At 38.5% G+C, this 16,542-nt stretch overlaps 1 protein-coding gene across 3 annotated transcripts in view; it reads left to right on the forward strand.

Moving 5' to 3' along the window:
* ATP8A2 (ATPase phospholipid transporting 8A2) overlaps nt 1-16,542 on the forward strand; it is a 315,299-nt gene that overhangs the window by 44,300 nt on the left and 254,457 nt on the right. For 2 of the 3 annotated variants that reach the window (XM_005516272.3, XM_088050971.1), the window contains exons 3-8: nt 4,876-4,975; nt 5,559-5,657; nt 6,487-6,532; nt 10,761-10,801; nt 12,641-12,714; nt 15,832-15,901. In XM_005516272.3, coding sequence (XP_005516329.3) covers nt 4,876-4,975; nt 5,559-5,657; nt 6,487-6,532; nt 10,761-10,801; nt 12,641-12,714; nt 15,832-15,901 — 430 coding nt within the window. Of the gene's footprint in view, nt 1-4,875; nt 4,976-5,558; nt 5,658-6,486; nt 6,533-10,760; nt 10,802-12,640; nt 12,715-15,831; nt 15,902-16,542 lie in introns of those variants that run through there. The other variant, XM_088050972.1, reaches the window with a different exon arrangement.

The following is a 16,542-nucleotide window of genomic DNA, read 5'->3' on the forward strand; positions in this document are numbered from 1 at the left end:
TTTAATATTTCAGTAGCTAAGCAGAAGAATGTTCCTTAAACCATTTCCTCTTTTGACAATAGATGAACTTGTCTTTAAAGATAAATATCTTTAGTATTATTGATAACTGTAGCAGAGCACAGGGGAAGATGGAAACAAAACAGGTGTTTGGACTGTGGACAGTGGTTGTTTCAGAGCTAGGTGACAGATACGTGGCAACTCTTGTTCTTTTGTCTTGCTCTTTAAGCTTGGCAAGCTTTAAGCAATAATGTCTTGCAGTATTCAAGTTGTTGCACTGTTTACTATGCAAGAACAAGTCCTATGCCTTTCATGCCCCTCTCTTCTGCCTGGAGCCCAGGGACTGTCTTGGATATTTAACCACCACATACCCTTTCCTTGGCTGACAGAAGGGTGCAGCCATAAACAGAGCAGTGAAATCCTTCTTGGCTGGAGTCTTCCTCTGTAAGGACTGTAGTCTCAAGGATTCATCTGATGGAGCAAGGCCCTTCAATTCAATTTGGGGCTGCATTTGTTCATGCTCCCTGTTATAAAACCAGAAATGGATATTTAGGACCTAATTTTTCAGTCAACCAATAATGATTTCTTAGGCATATAAGTAAATTGCTTCTTTTAAGCCCTCATGAAGCATTTTTTGGGAACTTGTAAGCAGTTAATTTTTGTCTCTTTAGCAAGTCTCAAGAAAGTACACCATCTTCCCTGTGTGCAAGGAGGTAGCTGACCTTTCACTGTCATCTGCATGCAACTGCTGAGAACCTTGTTTGTGACACTTGAGTTTAGAACAACCTCCTCAGTATTCTACATGGCAGCAGCTTGTTGATGAGATGTTCCTATAAATGGGCGTTCTCTGTACTCAGCATAATAACTGAATGTTGTTTTTTCTGTTAATATCTCTTGAAATGCATAAAGCTAGCTGCTGTGCCTCCTGCTGCAATGGTGACTGCCTGGAGGTAGCTTGTCACACTACCTCTGTACTTGAGAGCTTTAGCAGAACCTCAGGTGCAGATGTCAGTCTCGCTGTTAAGTGTCGTGTGCCTGGCAGGACCTTAGCATGCAAACACCGTTCCACTGAAGGCAGTATTTGAGCTCTGCAGTTGAGCAGATCATCTTGGGTTTTCTGGGTTTTTTCTTTTCCTTCTCTGTTACTGGGCATCTGACCTTTTGTATGTGTTGATGGACACAAAGGCTGTTTGGTGAGAGAAAAATTCAAGTCTCTAACATTCAGTTTAATTACCCAGCCCTTTTGCTGTGATTCAGGTGTCTGTACCTGGATTTCTTAGTAACTGTTCCTGCAAATTGATATGTGTTAAAAGCACTGACATCAAGGGATACTCATTCTTCAGCTCTTATTTCAAGTATGTGAGCTGTGGCACGAGTAGGTTTGTGTGAATGCTGTCTAGGAAAGGACAGCTTGTTGTACATGGGACCCCATGTATCTCAAGGGGGTCTTGTTCACTTAATCACAGTTATCCTGAAGGGGAAGTTCATCTGAGAGTTGCCACTAAAAAGAAGGGGTGGAAGTGCTTTAGATGGCTGACTGGAGAAGTGCAGACTGTGTTCAGCTGCATATTGCCAGCACACATACATGTCTCAAGGAAGTAATTGCTCTGCCTCTATTACTGACAGCCTGTGCCCCATCAGTGATGAGTCAGTCAAGTAAAACCTGGCTTTATAAAATTTTTTTTTTGAAAACAGGGAAAAAGGCAACAATGGGAGCAGTTGTGCAAAAGTTACCTATCCATAAATAGAGGAACTTTATATACTTTATACTGGAGAACTGCTACTGAGTTTTTCAGTGCACTGTTTGCTACTTTTCATTTGACTGTTACTAAAGTTACTAGGTAATTCTTGGTACTTTAGTGATATGGTAATGAGTTAAAGGATGCTTTTGCAAATTATACAGTGATTGCTTTAAAAAAAAAAATCTCTACACTGCCCTGGAAACAGTGGGGCCAGAGCCGGCTGTAGTCAGGTGTATCCAAATTCATTTGTTTAACAGGGTTTGGTATTGTTCCTCCTGACTTGCACAGTGGTGTAACTTGGAAACATGACTTATGTGAATTCATTTGCAGGTGTAGAGGAGACATCTCTTCTAATGTTTGCACACCTGTTCAACATTTAAACTTGTATAGTTAAGCAAGATTTGCATAGTTAACAGCTGTTGCTTTAAGAGAAACCAGTTTGTTGTTTGTTTTCCCCCTTCTGCTTCCTTCCTCTACCTGCCTCAACCTGTTCTGTGAGCTGCAAACCTCATATTCTTGGAGTGGCTCTGATTTGGGGTGGTCAGAGAGGTAACCTGACAGTTATTTATTTTTAGTGACCAAAACTGTGCTACGAGTGAGCTGACTAAAGTTTCTACCTGTTCATCTGTAGATTTTAACTTTCCTGAGCTTTGATTATCCTGAAGTTGTAACACATCTATCTGTTGGGAGGGAGCACAAGAGTTTTTTAGTATTGTTTTTAAATAAGTATTGTATTTATCATTTTAAGAACTGTTCTTCAGAGCCAAATCAATTGAATGCTCCTGCCCAGCTTAGACTGCTAGTTAGGTTTTCGTAAGAAGTTTGCTTTTTGAATAATAACATGTATCTGCTTTTTATTCATACTTGTGGTTGGTGTTCCTGGCCTGTATGGTAACAGCTGACTGTGCCTGCCTCTAATTAGAGCTGTACCCATTTTCTGTGGGCATCTGTTAAGTTACTTAAGCAACAGAACACACGGGGTGACTTAGTATGTACAAGCCTCTTTCAAAAGAGCCTTATTGTGCTGGCATTAACATAATTGTTAGAGTAAGAATCATGTTTGAGCCAGCTAGCTGTGAAGTTGATAGGTGGTAGAATGGTGTTAGTAAATGTTTCAGCTTGGTTGCAGTCAAGTTCTTGTGTTCTTATAATCATAGCAATGTGATACCTAGAAGAATACTATTCTGATACAAGATCTGCTATTGCTTGATGTCTAATTAGTACTGCTTGGAGAGTTTGCTTCTGGGTCTAAACTGTGAACTTGATTAACCCATATTTTTAAGTCACAAGGTAATTCTGAGATGTGTTTAATTGTGTTCTGTGTTAAAGGATGGTTATTATGCATGAGACCAAGCAAATGTGGCTTAAAACAAAAAATACTTAGAGCTGGAAGGAATTAACAGCACTTGAAGGAAGTAACTTCATTTATATAAGAACTGGACTTGCTTTAAACCTGAATGTATGATTTCACTCATTTGGCTTAGTGGATATGAGCCATGATGAAGTCCAGCCACTTGGAATTTCGTAAAATATTATGTTGATTATATAAATACTTGATTCTGGTGAGCAGTAGTAGCAATAAAAAGGGATTTGTAGTTGCTTGAAGAGGAAATGAGGCAAGTTCCCAAGATAAGATGCATCTTCATTGGTTTTTAATTGGTCTTTTTTTTTTAACTTGCCCCTTTAGTTTATCCTTCTTTAGTGTTCAAAATGGAGCCTTTTATAATAAACTGTGCCTTGTTACATCTACTTACTGTTTGATTTTCAGACACAGGTTAGATGGCTTGGAGTTGGGGATGGTGCAGATAAGAAGGAAAAGGAGGTGGTTAAAGCGATAAGCTGGAAAATGCAGTTTTCTGGTGCATTTCTCTTGCCTCTCTTGTCCATGCAGAGGTAGGAGAACCCCACGGAACTCAGCTGCTTGTGGATCAAGGTAGTAAGAGTTTCATGCTTAGCAGCAGCCTGTTGTGAAAGGCAGATCTTGTAGCTAAAGCATTTGGTTATCCTAGTCCTTTATGATATCTGAACAGCAATGCTGTGCATTTCAGTTGATCTGGAAGGCTTTTTGCTGGGAGAGAGAGAACTAGATTTAATGGAGAGGTGGTCTTGGCACTGCTAGGAAACATCAGTAAAGCAGGAATTGGGAAACAATTTTTCTCTTTTTTTCTTGGAAGCCAATTATCATTATGTTCTCTGTTCCTTGGCAATATAAGACTTCTTCAGAAAAGAAACCAACCCAAACCAGAGCAAAGCACAAACAAAAAATAAACGTGAAATGAAACAGCACCTAATCAAAACAATGCCTCAAAATTCCTTAGTAATTGCTTGTTGGGCCTTTGCAAGGCATACTGAGCTGCAGGTGCTCAGTTGTTAGAACTCCAGCTCATGCTGATGACCAGTGGTTCCAGTAGGTGAAGGTTCTATGCTAATGGTTAAATGATCATGTCAGCTTTGACACTTTTTTCTGAAGTTGTGCTCATGCCCATTATGGATTTGATGTGAGGATGACAAGAAATTACATAGGTGATTAAGGCTGGTTAATGCAGTGTTTTTGTGTTAAGGCAGAAGAAATAGTAGTTATAATTCTGTTATGTATATGTTAGTTACAATATTTATATATATAGATAAAATAGGAAAAAAGCCAAAAAACATTAATTTGAAAAAGTGTGTATTTTTTGTAACTGAGCACAAGTTGTTCTGAAGTAGGAAATGAGGCGTTTTAAAAATGTGTTGCAAAATTTCTAATTTCTCTCATTCAACTCTGCCTCCCCCAACATTTAAATTCCATGTTTGATGAGAGGTAAGCCCCTGATCACGTGCTTGGAACTGAAATGAAAGCTTGTCTGTTCACAATGCTGAAGTTTGGATGGATGGTAAATTGTCTGATAGTTCATCCAGTAACGAAGGTACCAGTGATAGAAGTGGGCCTGACAGCCTGCTGGGTCTGTGTGATACCTCTTTTATTTGGTACAGCTCCTTATCATTACCAAAGCAATTACTTCCTCCATATTCTAAATACGTCTTTACTTTGTTATCTTTGAACTGCTCTCTAACACTGGCTTTTAGACTTTTTGGTCATGATCCCCCCACCTGATATTCTCATCAAGTACTAAGATGAAAATCTTCTACCCTGCAGCACAGCCAAGTACAGTGTGGTGACGTTTCTACCTCGATTCCTGTATGAGCAGATAAGAAAAGCTGCAAATGCATTCTTCCTCTTCATTGCCTTACTGCAGGTATTGTTTTATTGCTTTGCCTTGTTTATAAAATGGCAATGCAGTAAAAGTTATTTGTTGTTATGCTTTACTGCAAAGCAATTCTTAAACTTACTTTAATAGTAATATTAATGGGGTATGTAGTTGCTAATTGAAATTGGAAGACAATTTAGAGGCTTCTTTCAATGTTGTTTGTAAATTCGAGCCTCTTTTATTCGTATAAGTAAAAATAAGTAGTCATAAAACAGGGAGCTGTTGAACATTGTGAGAAAAGCATGTGTGACTTTTTTGTGAAACCTCTGCTTAATTAGTCCAGATTACCTCTGCTTCCATGTGAATTATATAATTTGTATAATTTTCTTGTAAAGAGAAGACATAGAATAAAAGGCATGTGCAACAACAGTATCTTCTAACTTTGTTACTGCTTGTTCAAACCTACCTAGACTGTGCCCACTGAATTTGGGTGTCTGTGAGGCACAAATCACACAGTAAATCAGAGAATGTTGCGTTCTCTCTTCTGAGAGCTTTGCATAAAATTCCAAATGTACTAGAAATCAATTTTAAATGCAGATATAAAATGGGTCTCTTTTCTCCCTGTTCACAGCAAATTCCAGATGTCTCTCCAACAGGAAGATATACCACCTTGGTGCCATTGCTATTTATTTTAACAGTTGCTGGCATCAAAGAAATCATAGAAGACTATGTGAGTATGATTGTGGGGAAGGCTGTGCTAAAGACCAAATGTCTCAAAAAAAAGCAATAAAATACCATAAAGCCATGCATCTCTAAAGTCCCTTGAGTGATTGCTCAACAGCAGCAAAATATCGTTTTGACTTTCAAAGCGCTTGACTAGAGTTTCTGTAATGCACTGAAATAAATATTTTCATTATAGTTGGTGAACAAGAAAACAGAAATCTGGACATTTGTTTCTCCCTCTTCAAACTTGCTTATTAATGCTTTTATTAGGAAGACATTGTAGAATCCTGACAAATATGTGACCTTTTTAGATAGTCTTGAAAATGGGGGTTAGGGGGGAGGCAAGCAACTTAAGGATGGTGAAAGACTGTTTTGGGGAAAATCTGCACTAACCTTCTTGTATACTTTAACATCAGAATGAGGTCTTTCTGCTTTGCAAAGTACTGATGGGTGAAGTAATTTGGATATCAGTCTAAACAACAGCATGTGGAATTTATAGTACATCTGCCATCTAAATATCATATTCTTTATTGTTCCTTTTGTTTTTCTTAAAAAAAACCCAGTTTTGGAGACTTTTTTTAAACTCTGATAAAGGTTTTAGCCTGACTTCTAAAATGGAGACTTTTGCTTTGAAGTTTATAATTATCCTCTTTATACTTTTTCACAAACCATTTGCATTGTGATGATCTGTGACTTTTAAAAAAAACAAAAAAACCCATAAAGGCAAGAAGGACCCAATGTATCATCTTGCAGTTTGTCGTATTTTTAGCTCTAATGGTTCTGGAATTTGTGATGAAGTGTAATGAGGTGTAATGAAATGTTTTGTTTCCTTACAGAAAAGGCATAAGGCAGACAGTGCAGTGAATAAAAAGAAAACAGTAGGTAAGACTAAACAGTCTGTAAGTATTTAAAATACAAATAGTACATGCTTACTTTTGAACAATTCTATTGCGTTAACTGTCATGATGGTGAGGATTGCATATCTTGTGCACTAGGTACTTAACAGTAATTTAGGATTTTACTTTGCTAAAGGCTTCAGACTGATGTTTGATGGTCTGACACTAAAGGTTTCAGATGGATGTTTGATGGTCTGACACTTAAGGGTGAGGCATTGGGAGTATTATTAGAATTTATAAGTTCATGTAATTTCAAAGTTACATGGTTCTCAGCTCCTCCAAGAAAAAACAAGCAATTTTTTCCCTACCAAACTCCTTTGTGACTATTCTAACACCAAACCCAACACCAGAACATCCAGAACTGAAAAAGCCAACAGCTCCCTGAAACGATAAAAGCTGCTGTCAGAATTTAAAGAATTCTGCTGTAAGAATTTAAAGTAATTTTTGTAAATGCCGCTGCCCTTTAAATATAATGAGTCTGGGGATCTTTTAGCTTTGCTTTCCTGAAGTGTCACTGAAAGAGAATTTAACACTGATATCCACTGAATGCCTATGTGTATCCCTAAGGTATGGACAGTACTTGTCATTGTATGCCTGAAGACACCACTGTCATTTTCTTCACCTTCCTCAACTGAGAACCTGTGCAGAAAATGAGAGGAGCTTGTCAATGGCCACTCTGTGATTGTCCTGTGCCATAGTCAAGGCAGCTCCATGTTCCCCTGTTGGACAGCTCCACTTCTGCTCCTCTGTACAAATGTGCAGGTGAAATGGGAACACAGGGACATGAGCTCCTAGCAGAGCCCCTTCCTCCCAAGGACAAATACCTGACTTGTCAAAATTCTAGAGGAGCACTTAAAGGAGCATGGGGGAGTGAGCAACCTGCTAGCTCCATGCTTCAGGTAGTCCTGCAAACATTATGCCTGTTTTTTTTCACTGGGTTTGGTGCTTGAAAGTTTGGGTCGATCATTAAGTTTGTATATTAATACACATCAAAAGGCATTGCTTTATCAGTTCTCCTATGTCTCTACGAGAGTCTGGGAAGATGTTTTGAGTGCAAGAACACTGTATTAGTCACAAGCAATTGGCAATTAAGTGGCTGTAGCACAACAGGTCTTGTTTATAGGTAATGTGAAAGATGGCCCTTTCAGAGGTCGCAGAGGCGGTTACAATTCATTTATAGGTAGAGAACGTGTGCCAGCAAACACTTCAAGGGACATTTGTCACAGTAATTGTGGAGAGACAACCTTAAAGAACACAAGGTGTTCTAATGGAGCGAAGTGGAACTTAGCACTTGAAAAATTGAGTTCAGATTTTATTTTTTACCTTTGAATACTCTAAATAAATTTTCAGTCTGATACTTAAAACTGTGTCCTCCTACTTCTTAAGAGGGAGAGGCTAAAGAAGCTTATTCTTGAGACACATATTACCAGAATGAAAAGATAACTTTAGGTTCAGAGTGGGATTAAGATGAAATAAATTTAGGTTCTCTGTGTGCCTTTAGGTTGATCTTATAGCTGAGTGGTGTCTAATCAATGCATTCAGTGTGGAGAGCATTTGAGCTCACTGAGAAGCAGATGCCTGCTGTCTGCTTGGCTGTGTCCTGAACTCCACTGCCTGCAATGGCTGGCTGCTTACTGCACAGCAGTCATGTAGCCTTTGTATTTATCTTGTTCAGTTTTTTAGAGCAGTAGTGTATCTTCAAAGTGCCCTTCCTGTATTAAAATTTCCATAGAAAACATCAGTTTGCTTTGCAGAATGGCTTTGGCATGTAGGAATTAAATTCTCTTTGGAGCAAACTAAAATCGAAGTTCTGCCCCAGGTGAGTACTGAACATTTGCACTAGAAGCTGGAGTGTGTTTAGGCTCTGAGCCAGTGTTTTATGTTTTGGATGGCTTCACATGATGTCTGTGGTGATGGCATTAAATCTAGGGACCAGACTCCATATAATTCCAGGTGTATTCCCCTGAGCAGTGTATTGCACAGATATAGAGGGCTCAGTAATAACTATTTTGATATATTGATCTTCCTGTTGCCAAATAGTAGAATAAGTAATGAGCATTTAATATTGCATGGAATGAGCTCAAATGTTAGACAAGCATAGGGCTAGCAAACTCTGGAACATGACTGATGGGAGATGCCTGTCCTTCAGGAGCCTCACTTCAAATGGCCCTGCATGGCTGGATGTGAGTTGGCAGTATTAAGTCCTAGATCTATAACTGGGTTTTGGTCTTGGAAAGCCCTAGATAGAAGGTTTATATTGAAACTCTCTTTTTGAATTGAAGCAGTCTTTTTAGGTACTTGTCCTTTGTTACTTTAACCAAATACCTTTTGACAACGAATAATTCATCAATTTTAGCCTACTATAAATATTCTAGAGAATACGTGTCCTTTTCTGTCCTTTGGAGTACTCCTATAAAACTGGGTTAAGCAGAGTAGGAGGTGTGAAATTGCAACCCCAAGTTTTCTGAACTGTTTTATATCTAATGGAGGTTTTCACTTTAGACTGTGGGATTATGAATTTGAAAGGAAATAGTTCAGTAATAGAACAGTAAGAAAATAGCCTCAGTAATTTGCTTGGCTGTTTAATTTTACTCTCTAATTTAATTTCAGTGAGCATTGGAAGTGAAATTGTTTTCTGAAGTAAATTGCCTGCTAGACCAAGTCTGTAGCACTTGAAGCTGCAAAGTACCTTTGTGTGTGAGCATATAATTATGCCAATGACAAGTTTACTGAAATGTCTCCAAAACCTTCCAGTGGTATAGGGAGCTGTCTAAACCGTGGCACAGGAGATGCTGAGTTTTGCAACTCCTCTCTGGAGGTTTGAGTCAAGTCTGCAGGTATTTGGCTTTTCCTGTGAGATTCTGGAATTCAGGCCTTCTCCTGAGTTCTGAACTAAGCAGAGCTCAATTCAAGAGCAGTGTATATGAGGGGCAGAAGGGGTGTACCAAAACTGTTCTTCCCCTAAACTGCTGTACTTTTTGGGTGAAAGCTCAGCTGTTTTTAGACACATCACTGCCAGTACTTCTGTTGCTGCCCGCCCATTTTTTGTTAAATAGTTTAGGTCACTGCAGTCCATTCACTACAACTTTAAATATCAAGATTCAGTGCTTCAGTGTGTGTGGCCCAAGAAGAGGAATCAAGAGTTGGGTTTTTTCTGCTTGATCTGTTCTGACAAGAATTGCATTCCTGTTTGTGGAGTGGCCTGTCCTGGGTAGGATGGTCAAGGCTGTATTCAGCAGAATTTTCTTCTGACTATGGTATTATTTTCAAATATATGAAATGCATAGCGCTGGGGAGAAGATGGTTCGTATTTAAAGTAGAGGACTGACCTCTTCAACTTAGATCTGTTGCACGCTGCACTTTTTGAACACCTTTGAAAACTGGCTGCAGCTGCTTTCAATGAAGGTGAACTTGCTGTGCTCAGACCTGGACTGGACTTGGGTTACTGAGCTGTAATTGACATATTTGACCTTACTGGTTTTGGCTGGAGTAGTATTAAGTATAAGTAGAATCGCCTAGAGGAGGTATTTGTGTGGAAAGGCATGATGCAGGGTAAATGACTCATGAGTGTGTTAAGATGGCAGTGTAGAACTGGAGCCCTACAGAAACCAAGGTCTGTTTTAGTACCTTGTTTTCTTTTTCTCGATTCAATGTGAACTATAGCAGTAAGAATTCTCCTTCTGCCAAAGCTGATTGTTGCTTTTTGGTTTGAGCCTGCTTGGCAATTAAGACTCAGATTTATATGGGCCATGGGTAAAGGTAGTGAAGTTGGATGTGCCAGAGTCAAAATATTATGAATAAAATGCAAGGAAAAAGAAGTAAGTGAAAATTCTGTGGTAAGTCATACACAGAGTAAAGGTGTTTCCTGATACTGATTGGCAGTGGGCAGTAGTGCCTTTTGTTTATAGCAAGGTCATTTCCCAAACAAGAAACAATGCTGCCCATCTGCATGTTAGTATGACGATTGCCATGAAGAAATCAGGCCACCAACTGTTGTCTGGCAGGTGATAAAAATTCTATAAATATGAAGGGCAGATTTTTCCTCTTTCTTGGATCTACATGTCCATAGCTGTGAACAAAAGAAGTTCCAGCTTCTGAAAAATAAAATTGTGATTTTTGTGTTGGTTTCTATTGTGTTTGCTACTGCTGATAGAGTTTTGAAATTTGTCTGAATTATGTCTATTCTGTAATCTAACTTTAAGCTTTCTTTTCAGTTCTAAGAAATGGCATGTGGCAGAACATTATGTGGAAAGAGGTAAATAAAACCTGAGGATGGGAGGGAGGGAAAGGAAGTGTTCAAGAATTACTCTTTCCAGAATTAAGTAGGAGGCTTAAAATTAATGTATACTACATGAGAATTCTCTGTCACTTTAGGGTAGGGTGGTGGGAGGGATCCTTTCTGTTCCAGTAGTCAAAATTGCCCTGAGCAAGGCACCTGAGTACCCATTTTTAGATCCTGGTACTGTGTTACAGTTAAATGCTAATGAACTGTTGTGTTTTTGCTTGTGCAGTTAATAGGTAAACTGTAAACAGTATTTTGTTTTTAGTCTACCTAGAAGAGTAATTTTCACTGCAATGCTGTATGTCCCCTGCAAGTCTAACAGAGGCTTACTTTGCTGCCTGTGCTAAAAAGTCCCTGGGCTTTGAGACTAATTAGTAAGCTGCTTGCTCAAGTAAGAAACACAAGCCCTGCTGCTGCCCGAGGCACTTGGGACCTATGTTCTGTGAAGCCCTTGGCCAGGGTCTGGTGTGCTTTATTTCTAAGACCTGGAAGTTGCTGAAATGCCTTAGGATGTATCGATCTAGTTGTGGCTCTTAATGCCTTTTAAAGGATAAAATTAGCTCTCTTATCTAGTAATTGAGGAAGAAGTACACCCTTTTAAAACCTCTGAGGAATGAGATCAGTCTCAAGACACCTAAAAGCAGTCCTGCGGAAGTGTTAGGCTGTAGTAGAAGCTGAATATTGCCAGGGATTCTGATGGCTAACATTGGTTCCTGTTTATGCTGTTCCAAGTCCTATTTTTGTAGAAAGGACAGTGAATTGAAAGATTAAGGTTGAGTCTGGAATCTGGGTTTTTTATACCCTTAGGCACTTCTTGAATTGACCTGTGTCTGTAACTGCATGTTGTCCAGGCTTGCATTTATTGTTAAGGAGGAGTAACAGTTCTCTATTACCCACCTTGATCACTTTAAGGCGGACTTCTGACCTTTTTTTGGTTTTTTGGTTTTTTTTTTGTGCTGAAAGTGGTAGGGAATTTATTTTTAGTGGTATCTGAGTAAAACTAATGAATCTGCTTGTTCAAACGTACCATCTGTTTCCATTTTTATAAATTAATATCTTAAAAGTATTTTAAGCCCATTTCAGACTCTCAGTGATGCATTGGCATTTAAGCAGACTCAAGCTTATCGGGCAAACCTGGTTTACTGTTTCGAGAGTGCAACTTGACTCTTTTTAGAATGAAAGTCCCATGCATGTGTGACTAACTCAAGGTGCTGGAAAATCTTAGGCCTGTGTAGGAGGAGACAAAGTATTCCAGAATCCAGAATTCTGCATATCTCAGTCAGGGAAGGACAGGATTATATTATGAGTCCATAGAAATGATACTACTTGCTAGTGACTAGTACAAGCAGTGCACCTAAGGAGAATTAAGGGAAAATTATAATGATGATTGGGTAGGTAAATAATGTAGATAAGGAATAGATGAAAACTCTTGCTACTTAATGAAGGAAAAGTTCAAAGAAAAGTTTTTTACTAGGGAAAAAAGACTAAAGAAAACCCCTGAAATTGGATAATGGCAGAATTATAGAAAAAAGTAATTTTTATTAAATATAAGCCACAGAAGTTCACAATTTCTAATTGAGTACATCTATCTTTTTTCTCTGTACAATTGTTTACTTTGCATTCAGAAAAAGGAAGGCTTTGATATTTCCAAACTTGCAGTGAAAAGTACTGACTTTCAGAAACACTGTCTCTAGCTGTTCTGTGCATGATGCTGTTCTTCTGACTGGGTGAAAGAAAATAACAAACTAACATTCCAGACAAGCGAACTGTTTGTTTTTCTCTTCCATGCTACTGTACTCCTGACCACCACAGGTAGCTGTAGGCGATATTGTGAAGGTCACCAATGGGCAGCATCTTCCAGCAGACATGATCATAATATCTACCAGGTATCCTGAATGGGTGTGGAGGTGATGTGTCTGATGAACTGAGGTGCAGAGGACTTGAATCTCTGTATTTGCTATTAATAAAACCAGACATCAGATAGCACTAATTCTATTCCACATCTAAAATCAAATTTCAACGATGACAAAACATGGCTTTACTAGGCATTGATTTATGTATCACTGTAGATAGGCTCTTCTAAAACGAGGAGTTTTCAGACTTCACTTTATGGATTGCAGGTACATAATTCTCTGTATTGATGAGTTTGTTGGAAGACTGAAGGTCCTTAACATGAGCTTTGTGCAGTCAGTGGTTCTATGGCCTTCCAAGAATCCCTCCACTTAAATAAGGAAGCTTAAGTTTTCTTCCAATTAATTCCCCTGAGTATTCAGCAAATTTCCTGTGCTCCCCCAGGAAGATTTCTCTTTCAGTTAGTTAATCCAAAAGGCTAGCTTTGTTGGCATCAAACAACAAAAGAGCTTTTGAACTTCTTTTGTTCACTACTTCTCTTGGATATAGCACATGTATGGCCCATCTCTAGCATGGTAGCAACAGTTACCTGTTGAATCCTGCTTGGTTTAGTTTCAAATATGGGACAACATCCTGATGCCCCTCAGGACACACCTGTCCCTCCTGGCTGCCAGGAAACTGCTGACTCACGTTGAACTTGCCATCGACCAGGACCCCCAGGTCCTTTTTTGTGGGACTGCTCTCCCTCATCCCATTCTCCAGTTTGTACACACATCCAGGCTTGCCTCATCCCAGGTGGAGAATCCAGCACTTGTCTTTGTTAAATTTCATATGGTTGGTGGTTGCCCAGCCCTCTCATTTGTTGAGGTCTCATAGTTCCTAAAAGCTTTTGAGTGGTACTTGACTGCTGGTCTAGGTTCTAGATCATTTAGAACAAATTGAGGCTGAATCAAGACCACAGTTTGCTTAGACAGATGAGATTTAAACAAGAGACAACAGCGCAGCTCCTGTTCTTAAACATGCTTCTAATAGCCAAACCTTACGACACCTCCGTAATTCCCTGCTGGGTGTGTGCTTTTCAACACTGACTACAGATTGCTCTGGTCTCTAGGTTGCAGTTCTTACATGACTCAGCTTTTTAGAGAACTTGTTTCTCAAGCTCCTGCGTTTTCTGCTTCATCCTTCTTGTCTGTGCTGTTTCTGGGAGGTTTCATTTTTTTCTAAGCTATATGCAGAAGCTCAGTCTTTTTGAATTAGCACATGATGAAGGAAAGAGGTACCTTTGTTCCATGGTGTACAGTGCTGTGTTTTTTAAAACAAGCCCCAAACCCTAAATAAGTGTTTGTCAACTTAATATTCAGTTAGGCTGAACTTGGACATCAATAATTTTCTGTTTCAGCACTGAAGGATATTTTACTTAAGAACTTCTCTAATGTATTATACTAAAAACTCCTGACTTATTTCTTAACTGTGTGGGCCAGCTTTTTGTTCTACATTATTCTACTAATCTGCTGTCATTGATAACCACATAATAATTAGAGAATTTAACCCAAAGCATGTTGATTTGGGAGAAGCTTTGCTTGAAATAAATAGCAATTTCTGTGGCAGTTCTGCTTTATAAATGTTATTATTCCCATGATTCCTTTAAATGTCAATACTAAGTGTCCTCAGTTCACCAGAAAGCTCTGCATGTTCTGAAGGGGGGGGGGGGTGGGTGGGTTCTTTTGCTTGTATGTGTTGATTTTCTGTGTCTGAGGTGGTTGTCAGAGGTAAAATTGACAGTTGTTTTAACTTGACTCTCTTTTCCCGTACAGCAAAAAGGTGATATCAAATTTTACGTAAAGAATGAATTAATGTGAAGGAAAAATATTTTAATTCAAACACAACTTTGCATGGAAACACGTCGACATTTCTCATTTCCGCAGTTCATACAATTTCTGTGGAAATTAGAGGAATTGTATGGAAAAAGGTCTCCCTCCTGAGCTAACCACTTCAGTTGTAGTAGATAAGGTGTTTGACAGAAGTAAAACTGGAATCAAGCTGGACTCTAATCAGTCTTTCTTGGGTTCAGATTCAAATTGCATGTGTAGGAGGAGACAAAGAATAGACTCAACCTTTTTTTCTTTTCAAAGCAGTATTAATTGGAGAGAATAATCTAGCTTCTTACTGTGTTATAAATGTACCTGTCCATTTCTTATTTACTGTTGTCCTAAGGAGCCTTTATTACTGACTGTTCTGCTGATTGAATACATTTGCTGTTAGAGCAATTGGTTACTTGGGAAAAAACTAGCCATTTATCAAGAGTATGAGAAGTGTCATGTTGAAGAAGCACTTGCTTCAATCCAGATGGGAAACTGATATTCCTTAGCAGCCTGAGAAGACAGTTGTAAGAAAAAATACTTTTGGTGGTGCCATACAGAGGTTTTGAATCTTGAGTGATATGTCAGGAAGAGATCTGGTAAAAAAGTATCTTTCCTTATCACAGGTGCTACCTGTGTAGAGCTCCTCTGTTAGATGTAGATAAGAGCTTGACTAACAGAAAATTCAGTTCTAGGAGGAAGATTTTTTGTCCCTATTGGTAAGGGCAGAAACATATCTGGAAGCTGCAGGTTACAGCCCTCAATCCTAACAAACCTTCTTCTCGTGGCTGAAAAAAAAAGCTGTTTAGCAGTGACTTTGGATGTACTTCCCATAGGCCCTCAACTTTAAGGTGACCTTGCAGATGTGATTTAGTGTGTTCAGTTCACAGAAAGAATTCAATAGCAGAGAGCATTACCATCTTCATCCAAACATATTCCTTTTTTATGCTGTTCAATACTTGCTATTTCATCCATAACTCCTGCAATTGGAAGCAATTCAATGGATTGCAATTGAAAATAATCCACTTCAGGCATCTAATTTTATCAGTTTATCGCTTGGTAAATTCTTACTTATCTTTGATTTAGACTTGTCTTTTTCTGTAGTTTGTTGTATGACCATACCCAAAGACACCTCTGTTAAATATGTACTCTCAGCTTTCATGGTTGCATACCACCTGTATGGTTTTCTGTCTTCTGCAGTGCATTGAAGAAGTCTGTTGTGAGCTATATTAGTGCAAAAAGTGTACAAAAAACTACCAAGTTTTAATATTGAAAATCTTATGCTCCTTGCAGTGAACCACAAGCCATGTGCTATATTGAAACAGCTAATCTTGATGGGGAGACGAATCTTAAAATACGACAGGTAAAACAAACTAAATTTAATATTTTTTCTTTTTTCTTTTAGGTATTTAATATTATAGTTATGAAGCAGCATCTAGCTTGCATGGCAGCAGTACAAGTGCCTTTTTTTTGTTGTTCTTTTAAAAAGCATCTTTCTCCAAGTGGCTGTAATTTGCCTTTTCAATAGATACAAACCCAAGCAGTAATGCATCATGTGCAAGTGTAAGGAACTAACTTGAAGCAAGTATTTTAAGCCCACAGAGACAAATCAAACAGACCTTGGATGTATTCTGCTGAAGTCTAGTTAGTGGAATTTAAATGCTGTACATAAAAACAAAATCAGCTATGCTTGTGATGAGAGTTGCAGTTTCTTCTGTCACAAGTACTATTTTATGATCATTATGCAGAGGCAGAAGCTGAAAAGAATCTTTCTGTGTATAAGTTAATTTGTTATCTCTTTGTGGAAAGCAGAATAATTTATTTGGATCTTTCTAGTTTTGTGAGAGTAGTACTGTTGATTATAGTGTTTAGAAATAGTTAAGAATCTTTGGCTTCTTTCATTAAAAAAAAAGTATTTAGATTAGGATTTTGAAACAGATAATTTGTTTTCAAAAAACTACATTTGCTCCTCCTTTACTACATTTGTAGAAATGTGATTTACTG

The sequence above is a fragment of the Pseudopodoces humilis genome, chromosome 2, assembly GCF_049639895.1.
Source record: "Pseudopodoces humilis isolate 2021_Gansu_Grassland_sample_001 chromosome 2, ASM4963989v1, whole genome shotgun sequence".
NCBI lineage: Eukaryota > Metazoa > Chordata > Aves > Passeriformes > Paridae > Pseudopodoces > Pseudopodoces humilis.